The 19,236-nt window shown below is 40.3% G+C and overlaps 1 protein-coding gene across 1 annotated transcript in view; it reads right to left on the minus strand.

Moving 5' to 3' along the window:
* Nucleotides 1-19,236, minus strand: part of LOC138414068 (collagen alpha-4(VI) chain-like) — a 62,858-nt gene that overhangs the window by 21,705 nt on the left and 21,917 nt on the right. The window contains 6 exon segments of the mRNA XM_069540655.1: nt 18-26; nt 3,006-3,042; nt 4,179-4,214; nt 6,118-6,180; nt 7,491-7,553; nt 7,651-7,686. Of these exon segments, the coding sequence (XP_069396756.1) occupies nt 18-26; nt 3,006-3,042; nt 4,179-4,214; nt 6,118-6,180; nt 7,491-7,553; nt 7,651-7,686 (244 nt within the window).

The following is a 19,236-nucleotide window of genomic DNA, read 5'->3' on the forward strand; positions in this document are numbered from 1 at the left end:
GAAGAAATGTTACTTACCTGAACAGGCTAGAAGGGAAACGATTTTGGAGAGAAAAGACGTTGTTAGTTGACATAGGCGAAGCCACGTTTGCCAGCTTCAGTATGAAAACCATCTCCTCTGAGAAATTCAAGCCTCTCCGAGTTCTGCCTGAGTGTGGCAGAGAGACCTCACCTTGCTCCCCAATATCTGCTCTCCCTTTTTTCCATGGTAACAGAAACCCAGTCTCTGGCTGGGTATATGGCTGCCTGGAACAAAGGGTACATTTCTCAGTGGGGTGACATCTTACTAAGCTCTGGATAACAGAATTAGAACCATGGGAGGTACAACCTTGAAAAAGTATCCTCCTTTCCTTTACCTGCTGGCTGAAGCTTGATAGACATCTTGGACCATGAGGTGATTTCGGAAACAGCATCCCCACCCCAGTGGCAGTGCAGGAAAATATAAAGAGGCTGCATCCCTGGGCACCCATCCCTAGGCACCATGGCGCTCCATCATCCCGGGACTGGCTACCTCCAGGCTGATTTGAGGACTATGTTGGTGTTCCTGCGTTTGAGCACTGAGTCACACTGTACTGAACTTAAATCTAATACACTTAGCTACTCAGAGACTATATATACACACACATATGCATACACACATATCTTAAATTCTATATAATAAAATATAGTAATATTAGTAATTATTAATATTAATTATTGTATTGTTGGTTATTAATATATTGTTTATTAATGTTAGTAATAATATTAATTGTATATTGCATATATTATGTATAAGCATGTATACACAAGCAATATATTTTCATGGAAAATACTAGAAAACAATATATTAAAATTACCCTTAATTTATCATATATATGTGTATATATGTATATCTATCACTTGTTTTATTTCATTTTATAAGACTTGGAGCTTAGGCTATGCTCTGTTCTGAATCCTTTTTCACTTTATGGTATTCCTTCCATCAATAAATTTAGAGCAGTATCATCTGGTCTCCTATGATGTCTCATGATTTCTTCTGTCAACATCCCTTTGTGATGAGAATACTTGAACTTGTATCTGTTCATTTCTGTCCAATTACAGCTCCAAATAGGTCTACAATTATGGCTTTTGATATGCATTGTCCAATGGCTCTTCAGAAAAATTGTGCCAATTGACATACCTACATTTCTCAACTCTGGATAGGGATTTTTTTCCTCATCTTAAAAAAATTTCCAATTTGAAACAAAAAAAAATCTTATTTTACTTTGTATTCTTTGACTTCTTGTAAGGTCAAACATTTTTACAGGTTTATTGTATTTTTTTCTTTTCTGAATCCTCCATTCATGTTTTTGGCCCGTTTTCAATCTAAAAGAGTTTTTTACACTTAGGTTTAGCAAATATGAAATATCTGTGTTTGTAGATGAAAATGATTGAGTAGCAGTGATTTTATATATTTCAACATGATAGAGTAAAGAAGTTAGGGCCTTTCCCTGGGTTCACTGCTTATATTGCATATATTTTCCCCATTTTTCTGTTTGTTTTTGACTTTACAGTGCTCCTGAATGTAAAAGAGTTTTAACCTTTAACTCTGAAACTTTTCCTTTGTGGTCAAGGTGATGGTATTATTCTTTATGATTTTTAGGAAAAAAAATTCCAGAATCTCCCTGAACAGCAACTGGATGGGAATGGACAGAATATGGGAGAGTCAGCATAATAGGGGTGGGATGATTGTGGAGAAAACCCAAACTAAGCAATTTGCCAAGTCAATGTTCACTGCCTATTGCCAGTAAGTGGAGAAATGTATATATTATAGGATGCAAATATCCTGGAGTACATTGAAGACAAAGAATTACAATCTGGGAATGTGACAAAGCATTACTTAAGATTTGATGATTCACAGTTCCATTTTTAAAACACAAATGTTAATTTAAAAAGACCCATTTCTTACTGAAGGCTCACTGTTGATCCCTCTTGCTTAAATGGATGAAATAAAAGAACAGAGCTTCTCTTTGCCTGTTTTGTGATAAGAAGCACCAAGATGTGCAGGTGTGCAATTATCATTGCATTGCATGAGGTGCCAATTGTAGAGGAATTTTTCTTCACTGGTGAGATGACATGCCTTTCATCCACTTCATTACTTTTAATTTAATTTTATTTTACTGAAGTACGGTTGATTTATAATATCATATTAGTTTCACGTGTACAGCAAACTGATTAGTTATACACATATATGTATTATATATTCTTTTACAGATTTTTTTCCCTTATAGGTTATTACAAAATATTGAGTATAGTTCCCTGTGCTATACAGTAGTTCCTTGTTGGTTATCTATTTTATGTATAGTAGTGTGTATATGTTAATCCCAAACTCCTAATTTGTTCCTCCCCCCTTTCCCCTTTGGTAACCATAAGTTTGTCTTCTATGTCTGTGGGTCTATTTCTATTTTGTAAATGAGTTCATTTGTAACTTTTTTTAGATTCCACATACAAGTGATATCATATGAGATTTGTCTTTCTCTATCTGACTTACTTAGTATGATAATCTCTAGGTCCATCCATGTTGCTTCAAATGGCATTATTTCATTTTTTTTTAATGGCTGACTAGTATCCTATTGTGTATATGTACCACATCTTTGTCCATTCATCTGTCGATGGACACTTAGTTTGCTTCCAGATCTTGGCTATTGTAAATAGTGCTGCAATGAACATTGTGGTGCATGTATCTTTTTAAATTATGGTTTTCTCCAGATGTATGCCCAGGAGACGGATTGCAGGATTATATGGTAGCTCTGTTTTTAGTTTTTTGAGGAACCTCCATACTGTTCTCCATATCATCCACTTCACTTCTGAGACCACGTTGGGGAAGATTACTTATCCAAGTGGGGACTGAGCCGTATATGTTAAATTATAAGAGCTTCCCATGATGGATCATGGCACCTCCCAACCCCAGGTGACTTATGTTCTCAGTGCATGATCCATTCCCACTTCACACCCCTGGCTCCTTTCTAGCCTTTCCCAACAACTTACGGCAATTTTCGCGACCAAAATTGATGATTTCACAAGGCTGTTAGAAAGATGGAGAAAGAAAGGAAAGAGTACTTAATTTGAAGCATATTCCTCCTCACCGTCATGACTTAGAAATGTCGTATGGATGTTATCCCAGCCTATCTGAAGCTTTTTAATCCGCAACAGAAAACCCCAAAGTTGTTACAACAGATGGAACTTTCCAGAAGTTATATTTCTGGATCCAGTGGATATTTTTAAACTATTTTATATACAATATACTGCCCATACTATTAGAGATAGATAGATAAGGGGAGCCCTTCTTTTTTTAAAAAAATCTGCCTCACAAAGGAATGGAATCAAATCTGATTTTGAAGAAGTTTAATTCCAGGAATGTCAACACAGAAGGAAGAAAAATGCCTAAAATTCTTGGATCTCTACCTTAGCGATTTCTGTAACATTTCTTTAGAATGACAGGCAAGATATTCTACCCTCAACACCTCCCCTAGAATTGTTTCATTCCTTTGATCCCTTCCTCTCTGTTCTGTTCTCCCCTTGACCCCATCACTTCCTGCTCCTCAGTTGCCCCACGTCCTTCCCTCCCCTCCCCTCAATAGTATTTTTGTACTTGGGTGACGAAAAATCATCATAAGACTGAGATCATTTTCAGGTGTGCCATAAGACACAGTGGCCTGTATTATACTATGTTTTGGCTTATGAATACTTTACAAGCAATTTTTGAACATTACAAAAAGCCTTTCCCCCCCACCCCCACTGGGGTAGTAACCTCAAAGTCTTTCCTTTCATGCCAACTGGTATTTCTCAAAAATATCCAGATTTAAAATATTATTCTACTCTTGAAAATATTTAAAATATTGTTTAAATATTTAAAATATTATTCTACTCCTTTTATTTGATTTGGTTACAACCTACCAGAGTAAAGTCTATAAACTTAAAGTACTAAGAGAACTTACAAGAGGAGAAACTAAAGAATCTTTACAGATTTCTATTTTGTGAAAGTGGAAAGTTTTGTGTTTTAAAATTTACAATTAAAATCTTCACACCAGCAGAAACAACAAATTCTGTAACTATTTCAGATATTGGAATAATCAGATAGAAAATATAAAATAACTACATTTTGTATGTCTGAAGAAATAAAAGATATCCTTGAAAATATTAAAAAAAATCTTCACCTACCATCATATCTATCACACCTTTGGGGCCCTTGATGCCCTGGAAAGAATAGAAATGGGTTTCAAATGCAAGATTCTGGAAGTCCAACACATTATTCTGAAGAGTTGGCAAGAGAGTTTGAGAAAGCTCACCACGCTACAGAGACCTCCTTCTGCCTTGCTCCTGGGCCTGAAGTTCTGTCTGACTCCTTAAGGAAGGAGGTCAGAGTGTCTAGGAGATGTATCCCAGACCCCAGAGTCCAGGGTGCCCAGGGAGATGCTACAGAAAGACTCTTAGGAGACCAGGTTATTTTGAGACTAAGCCACAGATATTTTTGGTTTTTTGTTTTTTGGGTTTTTTGGGGTTTTTTTAATTAATTTATTTTTTTATTTTATTTTTGGCTGTATTGGGTCTTCGTTGCTGCACACAGGCTTTCTCTAGTTGCAGCGAGCGGGAGATAATCTTCATTGCACTGCGCAGGCTTCTCATTGCGGTGGCTTCTCTTGTTGCGGAGCACAGACTCTAGGTGCATGGACTTCAGTAGTTGTGGCTTGCAGGCTCTAGAGCGCAAGCTCAGTAGTTGTGGCACATGGGCTTAGTTGCTCTGCGGCATGTGGGATCTTCCTGGACCAGGACTCAAACCAGTGTCCCCTGCATTGGCAGGCGAATTCTTTTTATTTTTTTTATAGTTGTGTGTGAACTTTTTTAAAAAATTTATTTATCTTATTTATTTTTTATTTTTGGCTGCATTGGGTCTTCATTGCTGCACACAGGCTTTCTCTAGTTGCAACGAGAGGGGGCTACTCTTCGCTGTGGTGCCGGGGTTTCTCATTGTGGTGGCTTCTCTTGTTGTGGAGCACAGACTCTAGGTGCACAGGCTTCAGTAGTTGTGGCTCGTGAGCTCTAGAGTGCAGGCTCAGTAGTTGTGGCACACGGGCTTAGTTGCTCCACAGCATGTGAGATCTTCCTGGACCAGGGCTCGAATCCATGTACCCTGAATTGGCAGGCGGATTCTCAACCACTGCGCCACCAGGGAAGCCCCAATCCACAGTTTAGGATCAAATTCAGGAAAAGGCCATTCAAGATCCCAGGACCACTTATAGGCAGTTCTAAAGTGGACCCCTGTCCTCCCCTACCTCTTCTCCTCAGGCCACCCACCACCACCCTATCTATTCCCTAGCATTACACAAGTCTTCCCTGGAGCCCTTCACAACAGATCCGCCTGACTCCAGCCACTCTGGGAGTCTGGAGATCTTTGTGCTTATTTGTACTCTACGAGGTAGTCATTTGTGACTTCCTGCAGCTCACTATAATCTCCTCAGCCTTTGTTTCTTTATCTGTAAAATGGGCATGGTGGTCCTTCTTCTTTTAAGATTCTTGTGCACCTCTCCAGCAAACCCTAAACTGCAGTGAAACTACCTGGTTCAACCCGCAGCCAACTCACTGTACCTTCCTTCACGGATGATGGCCTTGTCTCTTAGGACAGGCATAGGGCAAAACGACAACCACCTCTAGTCTTTCCTTTCATACCAAATGACCTTCCAGGGAATTTTACAAATATCTGTGGGCTTGCAACATTGTCAGTGAGGATAAGATTATATAAATGTCATATTTTGTTAGGATTTCTTTCTGGTTTTTGCATAAATGTTGCCGCTCATCTTGTTTACACTGATAAACGCACTCTCCAGTGAGCTTTGTGTATTGTTTTATGTACTTAGACAGATCCATGAATCTCCAGCCACTCCACATCTTTCCCATGTTCAAGTCAAAATATCTATATTTAATAAATACTATACTGTGTAAGAACTTGAAGCTAATGCCCTCTAAAGTAAATTTGGCACATTCCCTATTTAGCTCATCCTGTGCATTTTAAATGTTTATTTCTTCTTAGAGATGTCTCATCAAATCCTTATTCAATTTTACACAAAGGTTGAAAATAAAAGAAAGGAGAAATCCATGTTACCACTGGTCCTGGAGGGCCTGGGTCACCTGGAGTTCCAACGAATCCAGGAAGTCCAGCATTACCCTAAAAATGACCAAACCAAAGGGATAAGCTTCCCCCTTGAACACGACTTGATTAAAACCAATAGACCCACCTTGAGATTCCAAGTTGTCATTATATCTGAGTCTAATGAGTCTGCTATGGACCAGTTAGTTCATGAACCGTCTTCAGCAGAGTGAGACATGGAGACTGGGTGGTGGGGGGGGATGGGGAGGTCTTTGTGGGAACCATCTAAGTCCCCCCCATACATACCTAACCCCAGCCAACATGTGTAAATTCACACAAACACTTCCAAACAGAGCCTTAAAGTATGTCTCGATATTCAGCTGAGGCTCCAGGTCATATAATTAAATGAATGCAGGAAATGTGTATTGAAGGCCAGGCATCAGGAGAAAGGAAAAGTTCCTATTATCTTCTGGTCTTCAGTGTCTCAGAAAAGGTCTATGCTGACCATGGACTCACTGCTTATCTGACAGGGATTTGAACTGACACAGCATTATCTGCATATAATTGATGCTTTATCTTTTTTAATTTTAAAACAAGAGAGAGAAGTTTAGCTGAGCAGGGTAATATTAGCCAGTAGCAAGCCAAGTTAGGCATAGTTCAAATTTTCCTTTATGTCCTTGCCAGTTTATGAAAATACCAGTTATTGGGTGCCCAGACAATATACATTCTCTTTCTGTTCCTCTCTCCTACGTTGAACACTAGTCCATGTTCTTTTCCCAGAAGGCCTTGCTCTCTAATGTATATTAGCTAAACACTACCAAGTTGTTAGGTATCCACAGGGTTACTCTTTCCAAAAAGAGATGGTAGTGATTGTGGCTCTTCAATACTGAATCTTCCGAACCTGAAGGAATGGCTTTTATTGGTAGACTCTATAAAGCACAGAGAAAAACATGACTCCAAGTCCACCAGGATGGAAGCCACATTCTTGAGAGTTTAGTCTCAGAATAGCTAAGAGAAAGTAAAGGCTTGGAAGAATCTTAAAGAAACAGTAATATTTGCCCTGCAGCTAAACCAATATTTTTTCAAATGATGTCTAGATTTATCAAAGACAGAGGTGTCTCCAAACTTGTTCTTTGAAAGGTTGATACTACATAACTGAAACTCCCAACTTGAATTTTCTGTTGTTATGGTTTGGTGAGTTGCATTTGCATTCAGAAGATAAATGATAATGGGACTAAGTGGGGAGTGACCAGGAAGGTGTAGAATATTCTGACGAGGACATGGGCTTCCTGCTGAGAAGTCCATTAACCCAGTGGAAGTATAGTCCTTTGAGTAGACTGTCATGATATGGGCCTCTATAGATCTGGGGAAATTCCTTTGGTTCTTACCCTCTTCCCTCTGATTCCCTTTGCCCCCTTCTCTCCTTGGTGGCCCAGGTCACCATCTTCTCCCTTAATAGAATCAAAAGTAGAACCATGAGTATAAAGAAAAATAAGTACAAATAAATGACACATGCTGCATACCAGATGTCAGGCCCCAAAATATTACTTGTGTACCAGGGTAGCCAGGAAATCCGGGTTCCCTCTAGTGTCAGAAATGAGATAAGGTCTTGTTTAGTGTCATGTGATTAAGTCTTTCTTTGGCATTCCTTGGAGGAAAAAGAAGATACTATAATTTTGAGAAAACAAACTCAAAACAGGTGCCAGAAAAAACAACTATCGCAAAGGCTGTTATCTTAAGCTACTCCCAAGTGGCCGTATTTTATTTCTATAATTCAATGCAAAGCAACATGCAAGTGATTTTTACAAATTCTTCCTCCTTTCTTGATATATTGTGTAATAAAACTTTCTTCTTGTACATTTTTATTTATCTATCAGTTTAAATAACCAGAGATATGATCCAATTGAAACCAAGGGAAGGGCCACCAAATTGACTGCTGGGAAGCAGATGATCATTGCCAGACCAAAGACATACTACCAAGCAAGTATTCATTCAAGAAGTATTTATTTAGCACCTACTGTGTGCCAGGCATGTCTCTAGGTGTTGGGAATTCCATGGTGAACAGAACAAAGACCCTGCCATCAAGGAACTTACCTGCTAGTGAGAAAGAGACGTAAAACCTGCCAGGGTGAGATCAATGTTATGCCAGAAAAAGGATTAAGAAATAAAGAATGTAAGGGTGAGGGGTTAGCTATTTTATATAAGGGGGTCAGGCAAAACCGTTTTGTAAAGGTAGCATTTGGGTAAAGACCAGCATGAATTCAGGAAGCAAGGCAAGCAGATGTGTGGAAGTAGAGCATCCCAGGCAGAGGAAAGAGTATGTGAAAACCATAAACAAGGGTATGAATGTGTGCTGTGTTTGACCAACAATGAAGCAGAATAATGGGATGGAGAGGGGCAGATTATGTAAAATCTTGTGGGCCACATAACAGTGGGGTTAACTCTGAATGCCATCGGGAGCCATGGCTGGGTTTTGAGTAAAGAAGTGACATGACCTGCCTCTGTATTTACAAGATGGCTCTGGTTCCTTCAAAGAAAGCTAACTAGAAGGACAGAAGCAGGGGGAACAGTTTGGTGGCTCTGACACTAATCCAGGTGCTAAATCATGTTGGCTTGCCCAGAGTGCAGCAGTGGTGGTGGTGAGACAGAATGACATGCTGGATATATTCTGAAGATAGACTCACCCTTAAGTGTTGATGGATTAAATGTACGGGGTGAGAGAAAAAGACTTATTAAAGATGAAACAAGCATCTGTTTTAAGTAACTGGTGGGATGGAGTCTCCGATTCCCAAAATGGGGAAGGCAGGAGGAAGGGCAGGTGAATCAGTTTGGGCTGACTGGATGTTTGATGATATTAAAGGATCATTGCTCATTCTTAGGTGTGATGATGGTATTGTGGTTATATTTTTAAAGAATCTTTTAGAGGGGCTTCCCCGGTGGCGCAGTGGTTGAGAGTCCGTCTGCCAGTGCAGGGGACACGGGTTCGTGCCCCTGTCCGGGAAGATCCCACATGCCGCGGAGCGGCTGGGCCCGTGAGCCATGGCCGCTGAGCCTGTGCGTCCGGAGCCTGCGCTCCACAACGGAAGAGACCACAACAGTGAGCGGCCCGCATACCGCAAAAAAGAAAAAAAAAATCTTTATTTTAAGGGCTTCCCCGGTGGCGCAGTGGTTGAGAGCCCGCCTGCTGATGCATGGGACACGGGTTCGTGCCCCGGTCTGGGAAGATCCTATATGCCGCGGAGCGGCTGGGCCCGTGAGCCATGGCCGCTGCGCCTGCGCGTCCGGAGCCTGTGCTCCGCAGCAGGAGAGGCCGCAACAGTGAGAGGCCCGCGTACCGCCAAAAAAAAAGAATCTTTTAGAGATGCAAGCTGAAATATTTATGCATGAAATATATGATATCTGGCATTTGCTTCAAAATAATTTGTGGAGGGAGTGGGAAAACGTGAGTGGGACTATAAATAAAACAAAACTAAATTGGCCAAGCGTTTTTCATTGTTTGAGCTAGGATATGTACACAGGAGGAGGTATCATATTAGTCTCTCCACTTGTATATATGTTTGAATTTTTCCATAATAAAAGATTAGAAAACAAAAGAAGAAGAAAAAAGTTGCTTGGGGACATGCCAACTTTCAGGTGCCTATGAGATAAGCAAGTAGAAACATATTTGGAGCTTAAGAGATTGGTACAAGCTAGAGAAGTAAACTGAGATCAGAGGACAGATGGCACTTGATGCCATGAGACTGGATAAGGTCACCTGAGGAGTGAGTAATGAGGGAGAGAAATATGAGGATAGAGTCTTGAGTCCTCAACATTTAGAGCTCAAGAACATTCAGAAGATCCAGCCAAGAGCAGCCAGGGAAAACCAGGGAAGTGGTATGTGCTGGAAGTTGAGTGAGCAAAGGTTTAAACAACAAGCCCATTATCATCTCTGTCAAATGCTGCTGAGACACGGAACACAATGAGGGCAGAGAACTGACCACTGGACTTAGCACAATGGGTTTTTCTGTTTTTTGTTTTTTTAAAAAATATTTTGATCTAATTTATTGTATGTTTTTATTTATTTATTTTCAGCTGTGTTGTGTCTTCATTGCTGCACACGGGCTTTCTCTAGTTGCAGTGAGCGGGGGCTACTCTTCGTTGTGGTGCACGGGCTTCCCATTGCGTTGGCTTCTCTTGTTGTGGAGCATGGGCTCTATCTAGGTGCACGGGCTTCAGTAGCTGTGGCACGAGGGCTCAGTAGTTGTGGCTCATGGGCTCTAGAGCGCAGGCTTAGTAGTTGTGGTGCACGGGCTTAGTTGCTATGTGGCATGTGGGGTCTTCCCAGACCAAAGCTCGAACCCCTGTACCCTGCCTTGGCACACAGATTCTTAACCACTGTGCCACCAGGGAAGCCCCTGGGTTTTTTTCTTCTAATTTTTATTTTATATTGGAGCATAGTTGATTAGCAGTGTTGTGTTCGTTTCAGGTGTACAGCAAAGTGATTCATTTATATATATACATGTATGTATTCTTTTTCAAATTATTTGTCCATTTAGGTTATTACAGAATATTGAGCAGAGTTCCCTGTGCTATACAGTAGGTCCTTGTTGGTTACCTATTTTAAATATTGTAGGGTGTACATGTCAATCCCAACTTCCCAATCAATCCCTCCCCCCCCTTTCCCGCCCTCCACACCAGGAAACGTAAGTTTCTTCTCTAAGTCTGAGTATGTTTCTGTTTTGTAAATAAGTTCATTTGTATCTTTTTTTTTTTTTCGGTACGCGGGCCTCTCACTGTTGTGGCCTCTCCCGTTGCGGAGCACAGGCTCCGGACGTGCAGGCTCAGCGGCCATGGCTCACGGGCCCAGCCGCTCCACGGCATGTGGGATCTTCCCAGACCGGGGCACGAACCCATGTCCCCTGCATCGGCAGGCGGACTCTCAACCATTGCGCCACCAGGGAAGCCCTGTATCATTTTTTTGATTCTTCATATAAGCAATAAATGATATTTGTCTTTCTCTGTCTTACTTACTTCACTTAGTATGATAATCTCCAGGTCCATCCATGACATACAGATGGCCAAGAGGCACATGAAAAGATGCTCAACACCACTAATTTTTAGAAAAATACAAATCAAAACTACAATGAGATATCACCTCACACCAGTCAGAATGGCCATCATCAAAAATCTACAAACAATAAATGCTGGAGAGGTTACGGAGAAAAGGGAACCCACCTACACTGTTGGTGGGAATGTAAATCGCTACAGCCACTACGGAGGACAGTATGGAGGTTCCTTAAAAAACTAAAAATAGAGCTACCATATAATCCTGCAATCCTACTGCTGGGCATATATCTGGAGAAAAACATGGTTCGAAAGGATACAGGCACCCTAGTATTCACTGCAGCACTGTTTACAATAGCCGAGACATGGAAGCAACCTAATGTGCATTGACAGATGAATGGATAAGAAGCTGTGGTTCATATATACAATGGAACCTTACTCAGACTTTAAAAATAATGAAACGATGTCATTTGCGGCAACATGGAGCACTTTTACCTCGACTAAAGCAGATATGGTTGAGCAGGGAGGGTCAAAGGGTGAAGGCTCAACAATCATCAGTTACAGAGAACAAGAGGAAAGAAAGTGGTGTTTCTAAACCTTGACATTACTGACATTTTGGACCTCATGGTTCTTTGCTGTGAAGGGCTATCCTGTGTATCACAGGATGAAAACACCTCTGATCTCTACATACTAGATGCCAGTAGCATCTCTTGCCACAGTTCTTTTTTTTTTTTTTACAACTTTATTGGAGTATAATTGCTTTACAATGGTGTGTTAATTTCTCCTTTATAACAAAGTGAATCAGCTACACATATACATATATCCCCATATCTCCTCCCTGTTGCATCTCCCTGCCATCCTCCTCATCCCACCCCTCTAGGTGGTCACAAGCACCGAGCTGATCTCCCTGTGCTATGGGGCTGCTTCCCACTAGCTATCTATTTTACATTTGGCAGTATATATAAGTCCATGTCACTCTCTCACTTCATCTCAGTTTACCTTCCCCCTCCCCCTGTCCTCAAGTCCATGCTCGACATCTGCATCTCTATTCCTGTCCTGCCCCTAGGTTCTTCATAACTTTTTTTTTTTTAGATTCCATATATATATGTTAGCATATGGTATTTGTTTTCCTCTTTCTGACTTACTTCACTCTGTATGACAGACTCTAAGTCCATCCACCACACTACAAATAACTCAATTTCACTTCTTTCTATGGCTGAGTAATATTCCATTCTATATATGTGCCACATGTTCTTTATCCATAATCTGTCGATGGACACTTAGGTTGCTTCCATGTCCTGGCTATTGTAAATAGAGCTGCAATGAACATTGTGGTACATGACTTTTTTTGAATTATGGTTTTCTCAGGATATATGCCCAGGAGTCAGATTGCTGGGTCATATGGTAGTTCTATTTTTAATTTTTTAAGGAACCTCCATAATGTTCTCCATAGCGGCTCTATCAATTTACATTCCCACCAACAGTGCAAGAGCGTTCCATTTTCCCCACACCCTCTTCAGCATTTATGGTTTTTAGATGTTTTATCATGGCCATTCTGACTGGTGTGAGTTGACCTCACCAGTGAGGTCACTGGTGCATTGACCTCAATGCACTTTTGATTTGCATTTCTCTAATGATTAGCGATGTTGAGCATTCTTTCATGTTTGTTGGCAATCTGTATATCTTCTTAGTAGAAATGTCTATTTATGTCTTCTGCCCATTTTTGCACTGGGTGGTCTGTTTTTTTGATATTGAGCTGCATGAGTTGCTTGTAAATTTTGGAAATTAATTCTTTGTCAGTTGCTTCATTTGCAAATATTTTCTACCATTCTGAGGGTTGTCTTTTCATCTTGTTTATGGTTTCCTTTGCTGTGCAAAAGCTTTTAAGTTTCATTAGGTCCCATTTGTTTATTTTTGTTATTATTTCCATTTCTCTAGGAGGTAGGTCAAAAAGGAGCTTTCTGTGATTTATGTCATAGAGTGTTCTGCCTATCATTTCCTCTAAGAGTTTTACAGTGTCCAGCTTTACATTTAGGTCTTTAATCCATTTTGAGTTTGTGTATGGTGTTTGGGAGTGTTCTAATTTTATTCTTTTGTATGTAGCTGTCCAGTTTTCCCAGCACCACTTATTTAAGAGGCTATCTTTTCTCCATTGTATATTCTTACCTCCTTTATCAATAATGTGACCATATGTGCATGGGTTTATCTCTGGGCTTTCTATCCTGCTCCACTGATCTATATTTCTGCTTTTGTGCCAGTACCATACTGTCTTGTTTATGTAGCTTTGCAGTAGAGTCTGAAGATAGGGAGCTTGATTCCTTCAGCTCCATTTTTCTTTCTCAAGGTTGCTTTGGCTATTTGGGGTCTTTTGTGTTTCCGTACAAATTGTGAAATTTTTTGTTCTAATTCTGTGAAAAATGCCATTGGTACTTTGATAGGGATTGCACTGAATCTGTAGATTGCTTTTGGTAGTATAGTCATTTTCACAATGTTGATTCTTCCAATCCAAGAACATGGTATATCTCTCCATCTATTTGTATCATCTTTAATTTCTTTTATCAGTGTCTTATAGTTTTCTGCATACAGGTCTTTTGTCTCCTAGGTAGGTTTATTCCTAGGTATTTTATTCTTTTTGTTGCAATGGTAAATGGGAGTGTTTCCTTAATTTCTCTTTCAGATTTTTCAGCATTAATGTATACGAATGCAAGAGATTTCTGTGCATTAATTTTGTGTCCTGCTACATTACCAAATTCATTGATTGGCTCTAGTACTTTTCTGGTAGAGTCTTGAGGATTTTCTATGTATAGTATGTCATCTGCAAAGAGTAACAGCTTTACTTCTTCTTTTCCGATTTGGATTCCTTTTATTTCCCTTTCTTCTCTGATTGCTGTGGCTAAAACTTCCATAACTACATTGAATAATAGTGGTGAGAGGGCAACCTTGTCTTGTTCCTGATCTTAGAAGAAATGTTTTCACTTTTTCACCATTGAGAACCATGTTGGCTGTGGGTTTGCCATATAAGACCTTTATTATGTTGAGGCAAGTTCCCTCTATGCATAATTTCTAGAGGGTTTTTATCATAAATGTGTTTAAATTTTGAGAAAATCTTTTTCTGCATCTATTGAGATGATCACATGGTTTTTATACTTCAAATTGTTAATATGGTGTATCACATTGATTGATTTGCATATATTGAAGAATCCTTGCATTCCTGGGATAAATCCCACTTGATCATGGTGTATGATCCTTTTAATGTGCTGTTGGATTCTATTTGCTAGTATTTTGTTGAAGGATTTTTGCATCTATGTTCATCAGTGATATTGGCCTGTAGTTTTTTTTCTTTGTGACATCTTTGTGTGGTTTTGTTATTAGGGTGATGGTGGCCTCGTAGAATGAGTTTGGGAGTGTTCCTCCCTCTGCTCTATTTTGGAAGAATTCGAGAAGGATAGGTCTTAGCTCCCTCTAAATATTGATAGAATTTGCCTGTGAAGCCATCTGGTCCTGGGCTGTTGTTTGTTGGAAGATTTTTAATCACAGTTTAAATTTCAGTGCTTGTGATTTGTCTGTTTATATTTTCTATTTCTTCCTGGTTCAGTCTGGGAAGGTTGTGCTTTTCTAAGCATTTGTCCATTTCTTCCAGGGCATCCACTTTATTGGCATAGAGTTGCTTGTAGTAATCTCTCATGATCCTTTGGATTTCTGCAGGTCCGTTGTTACTTCTTTTTTCATTTCTAATTCTATTGATTTGAGTCTTGTCTCTTTGTTTCTTGTTGAGTCTGGCTAACGGTTTGTCAATTTTATTTATCTCTCAAAGAATCAGCTTTTAGCTTTATTGATCTTTGCTATTGTTTCCTTCATTTCTTTTTCATTTATTTCTGCTTTGATCTTTATGATTTCTTTCCTTCTGCTAACTTTGGGGGTTTTTTGTCCTTCTTTCTCTAATTGCTTTAGGTAAGGTTAGGTTGTTTATTTTAGATGTTTCTTGTTTCTTGAGGTAGGATTGTATTGCTATATACTTCCCCTTAGAACTGTTTTTGCTGCATCCCATAGGTTTTGGGTGGTCGTGTTTTCAGTGTCATTTGTTTCTAGGTATTTTTTTATTTCCTCTTTGATTTCTTCAGTGATCTCTTCGTTATTTAGGAGCATATTGTTTAGTCTCCATGTGTTTGTATTTTTTACAGATTTTTTCCTGTAATTGATATCTAGTCTCCTAGCATTGATATCTAGTCTCCTAATCTCCTAGATATGATTTCAATTTTCTTAAATTTATCAGGGTTTGATTTGTGACACAAGATATGATCTGCCCTGGAGAATGTTCCATGAGCACTTGAAAAAAAGGGTATTCTGTTGTTTGGGGATGGAATGTCCTATAAATATCAATTAAGTCCATCTTATTTAACATATCATTTAAAGCTTGTGTTTCTTATTTATTTTCGATTTGGACGATCTGTCCGTTGGTGAAAGTGGGTTGTTAAAGTCCCCTACTATGATTATGTTACTGTCGATTTCCCCTTTTATGGCTGTTAGCATTTGCCTTATGTATTGAGGTGCTCCTATGTTGGGTGCATAAATATTTACAATTGTTAGATCTTCTTCTTGCATTGATCCCTTGATCATTATGTAGTGTCCTTCTTTGTCTCTGGTAATAGTCTTTATTTTAAAGTCTATTTTGTTTGATATGAGAATAGCTACTCCAGCTTTCTTCTGATTTACATTTGTATGGAATATCTTTTTCCATCCGCTCACTTGCAGTGTGTACATGTCTGTAGGTCTGAAGTGGATCTCTTGTAGACAGCATATATATGGGTCTTGTTATGGTGTCCATTCAGCCAGTGTATGTCTTTTGGTTGGAGCATTAATCCATTTATATTTAAGGTAATTATCAATATGTATGTTCCTATTACCATTTTCTTAATTGTTTTGGGTTTGTTATTGTAGGTGTTTTCCTTCTCTTGTGTTTCCTGCCTAGAGAAGTTCCTTTAGCATTTGTTGTAAAGCTGGTTTGATAGTTCTGAATTCTCTTAGCTTTTGCTTTTCTGTTAAGGTTTTAATTTCTCCACCGAATCTGAATGAGCGCCTTGCTGTGTAGAGTAATCTTCATTGTAGGTTTTTCCCTTTCATCACTTTAAATATGTCCTGCCAGTCCCTTCTGGCTTGCAGAGTTTCTGCTGAAAGATCAGCTGTTAACCTTATGGGGATTCCCTTGTATGTTATTTGTTGTTTTTCCCTTGATGGTTTTAATATTTTTTATTTGTATTTAATTTTTGATAGTTTGATGAATATGTGTCTTGGTGTGTGTCTCCTTGGATTTATCCTGTATGGGGCTCTCTGTGCTTCCTGGACTTGATTAACTATTTCCTTTCCCATATTAGGGAAGTTTCCCACTATAATCTCTTAAAATATTTTCTCAGTCCCTTTATTTTTCTCTTCTTCTTTTGGGACTCCTGTAATTCCAATGTTGGTGTGTTTAATGTTGTCCCAGAGGTCTCTAAGACTGTCCTCAATTCTTTTCATTCTTTTTTCTTTATTCTGCTCTGTTATTGTTATTTCCATATTTTATCTTCCAGATCACTTATCCATTCTTCTGACTCAGTTATTCTGCTATTGATTCCTTCTAGAGAATTTTAAATTTCATTTATTTTGTTGTTCATCATTGTTTGTTTGCTCTTTATTTCTTCTAGTTTCTTGTTAAACATATCTTGTATTTTCTCCATTCTAAGAATTTGGATCACCTTTACTATCATTACTCTGAATTGTTTTTCAGGTAGACTGCCTATTTCCTCTTCATTTGCTTGACCTAGTGTGTTTTTACCTTGCTCCTTCATTCGCTGTGTGTTTCCCGGTCTTCTCATTTTGCTTAACTTACTGTGTTTGTGGTCTCCTTTTCTCAGGCTGCAGGTTCATAGTTCCCATTGCTTTTGGTGATTGCCTCCAGTGGGTAAGGTTGTTGCAGTGGGTTGTGTTGTCTTCCTGGTGGAGGGGACTGGTGCCTGTGTTCTGGTGGATGAGGCTGGATCTTGTCTTTCTGGTGGGCAGGACCACATCCTGTGGTGTGTTTTGGGGTGTCTGTGACCTTAGTATGATTTTAGGCATCCTCTCTGCTAATCGTTGTGGTTGTGTTCCTGTCTTCCTCGTTGTTTGGCATAGGGTGTCCAGCACTGTAGCTTGCTGGTTTTTGAGTGGAGCTGGGTCTTAGCATTGAGATGGAGATCTTTGGGAGAACTTTCACTATTTGATATTATGTGGAGCCTGGAGGTCTCTGGTGGACCAATACCCTTTACTCAGCTCTTCCACCTCAGAGGCACAGGCCTGACAGCCAGCTGGAGCCCCAAGACCCTGTGAGCCACACAGCTCAGAAGAAAAGGGAGGAAAAAAGAAAGTCTCAGAAAAATAAAATAAAATAAAATAAAATAAAAAGGGTATTCAAATAAAAAATAATTTTTAAAAATAAAAAACTTAAAAAGTAATAAAAAAGAAAGAAAGAAGAGAGCAACCAAACCAAAATATAAATCCACCAATGATAAGTGCTAAAAAATATACTAAAAAAAAAATGGACAGGCAGAACCCTAGGACAAATGGTAAAAAAAGCTGTACAGACAAAACCACACAAAGAAGCATACACATACACACTCACAAAAAGAGAAAAGGAAAAAATATATTGTTGCTCCCAAAGTCCACCGCCTCAAGTTTGGGATGATTCGTTGTCTCTTCAGGTATTCTACAGATGCAGGGTACATCAAGTTGATTGTGGAGATTTAATCCACTGCTCCTGAGGCTGCTGGGAGAGATTTCTCTTTCTCTTCTTTGTTCCCACAGATCCTGGGGTTCAGCTTTGGATTTGTCTCTGCCTCTTTGTTTAGGTTGCCTGAGGGCATCTGTTCTTCGCTCAGACAGTAAGGGGTTAAAGGAGCAGCTGATTAGGGGGTCTGGCTCTCTCAGGTCAGGGGGAGGGAGGGGTACGGAATGCGGGGGGAGCCTGCAGTGGCAGAGGCCGGCATGACGTTGCAACAGCCTGAGGCACACCATGTGTTCTCTTGGGGAAGTTGTCCCTGGATCTCGGGACCCTGGCAGTGGCGGGCTGCACAGGTTCCTGGGAGAGGAGGTGTGGATAGTGACCTGTGCTTGCACACAGGCTTCTTGACCTTAGCATTTCATGCCCGTCTCTGTGGTCCACGCTGATAGCTGCGGCTCACCCCTGTCTGTGGAGCTTGTTTAGGTGGTTCTCTGAATCCCCTCTCCTCATTCACCCTGAAACAATGGTCTCTTGCCTCTTCAGCAGTTCCAGACTTTTTTCCGGACTCCCTCCCAGCTTGCTGTGGCGCACTAGCCCCCTTCAGGGTGTGTCCGCACAGCCAACCCCAGTCCTCTCCCTCGGTTCTGATCTCTCAAGCCCGAGCCTCAGCTCCCAGCCCCCGCCCGCCCCGACGGGTGAGCAGACAAGCCTCTCCGGTTGGTGAGTGCTGGTCAGAACCGATCCTCTGTGCGGGAATCTCTCTGCTTTGCCCTCTGCACCCCTGTTGCTGTGCTCTCTTCTGTGGCTCCAAAGCTTCCCCTCGCCACCCCCCGTCTCTGCCAGTGAAAGGGCATCTTAGTGTGTGGAAACATTTCCTCCTTCACAGCTCCCTCCCGGAGGTGTAGGTCCCATCCCTATCCTTTTGTCTCTATTTTTTCTTTTTTCTTTTGCCCTACCCAGGTACGTGGGGAGTTTATTGCCTTTTGGGAAGTCTCAGGTCTTCTGCCAGCATTCAGTAGGTGTTCTGTAGGAGTTGTTCCACATGTATATGTATTTCTGTTGTATTTGTGGGGAGGAAGGTGATCTCCACGTCTTACTCTTCTGCCATCTTGAAGGTCTCTCTCCTCTTGCCCCAGTTGTGACAAACAGCACATCTCTAGATACTGCCAAATGTCCCCTGGAGGGTAAAATCATCCCTTATTGAGAACCACTGGTACAGTCTACTCCTTCAAAGAGTTTTATCAGAGAGAAATGGGGTGATGGGAGTATGTAATTAAATGAGGGGTGTTTTGTTTTGTTTTCAGATGGAAGATATTCCCACCTCTTTGTATACTGCTGGGAATGGTCTATGGTGAGGG

The sequence above is a fragment of the Delphinus delphis genome, chromosome 4, assembly GCF_949987515.2.
Source record: "Delphinus delphis chromosome 4, mDelDel1.2, whole genome shotgun sequence".
In the NCBI taxonomy this organism is placed as follows: Eukaryota; Metazoa; Chordata; class Mammalia; order Artiodactyla; family Delphinidae; genus Delphinus; species Delphinus delphis.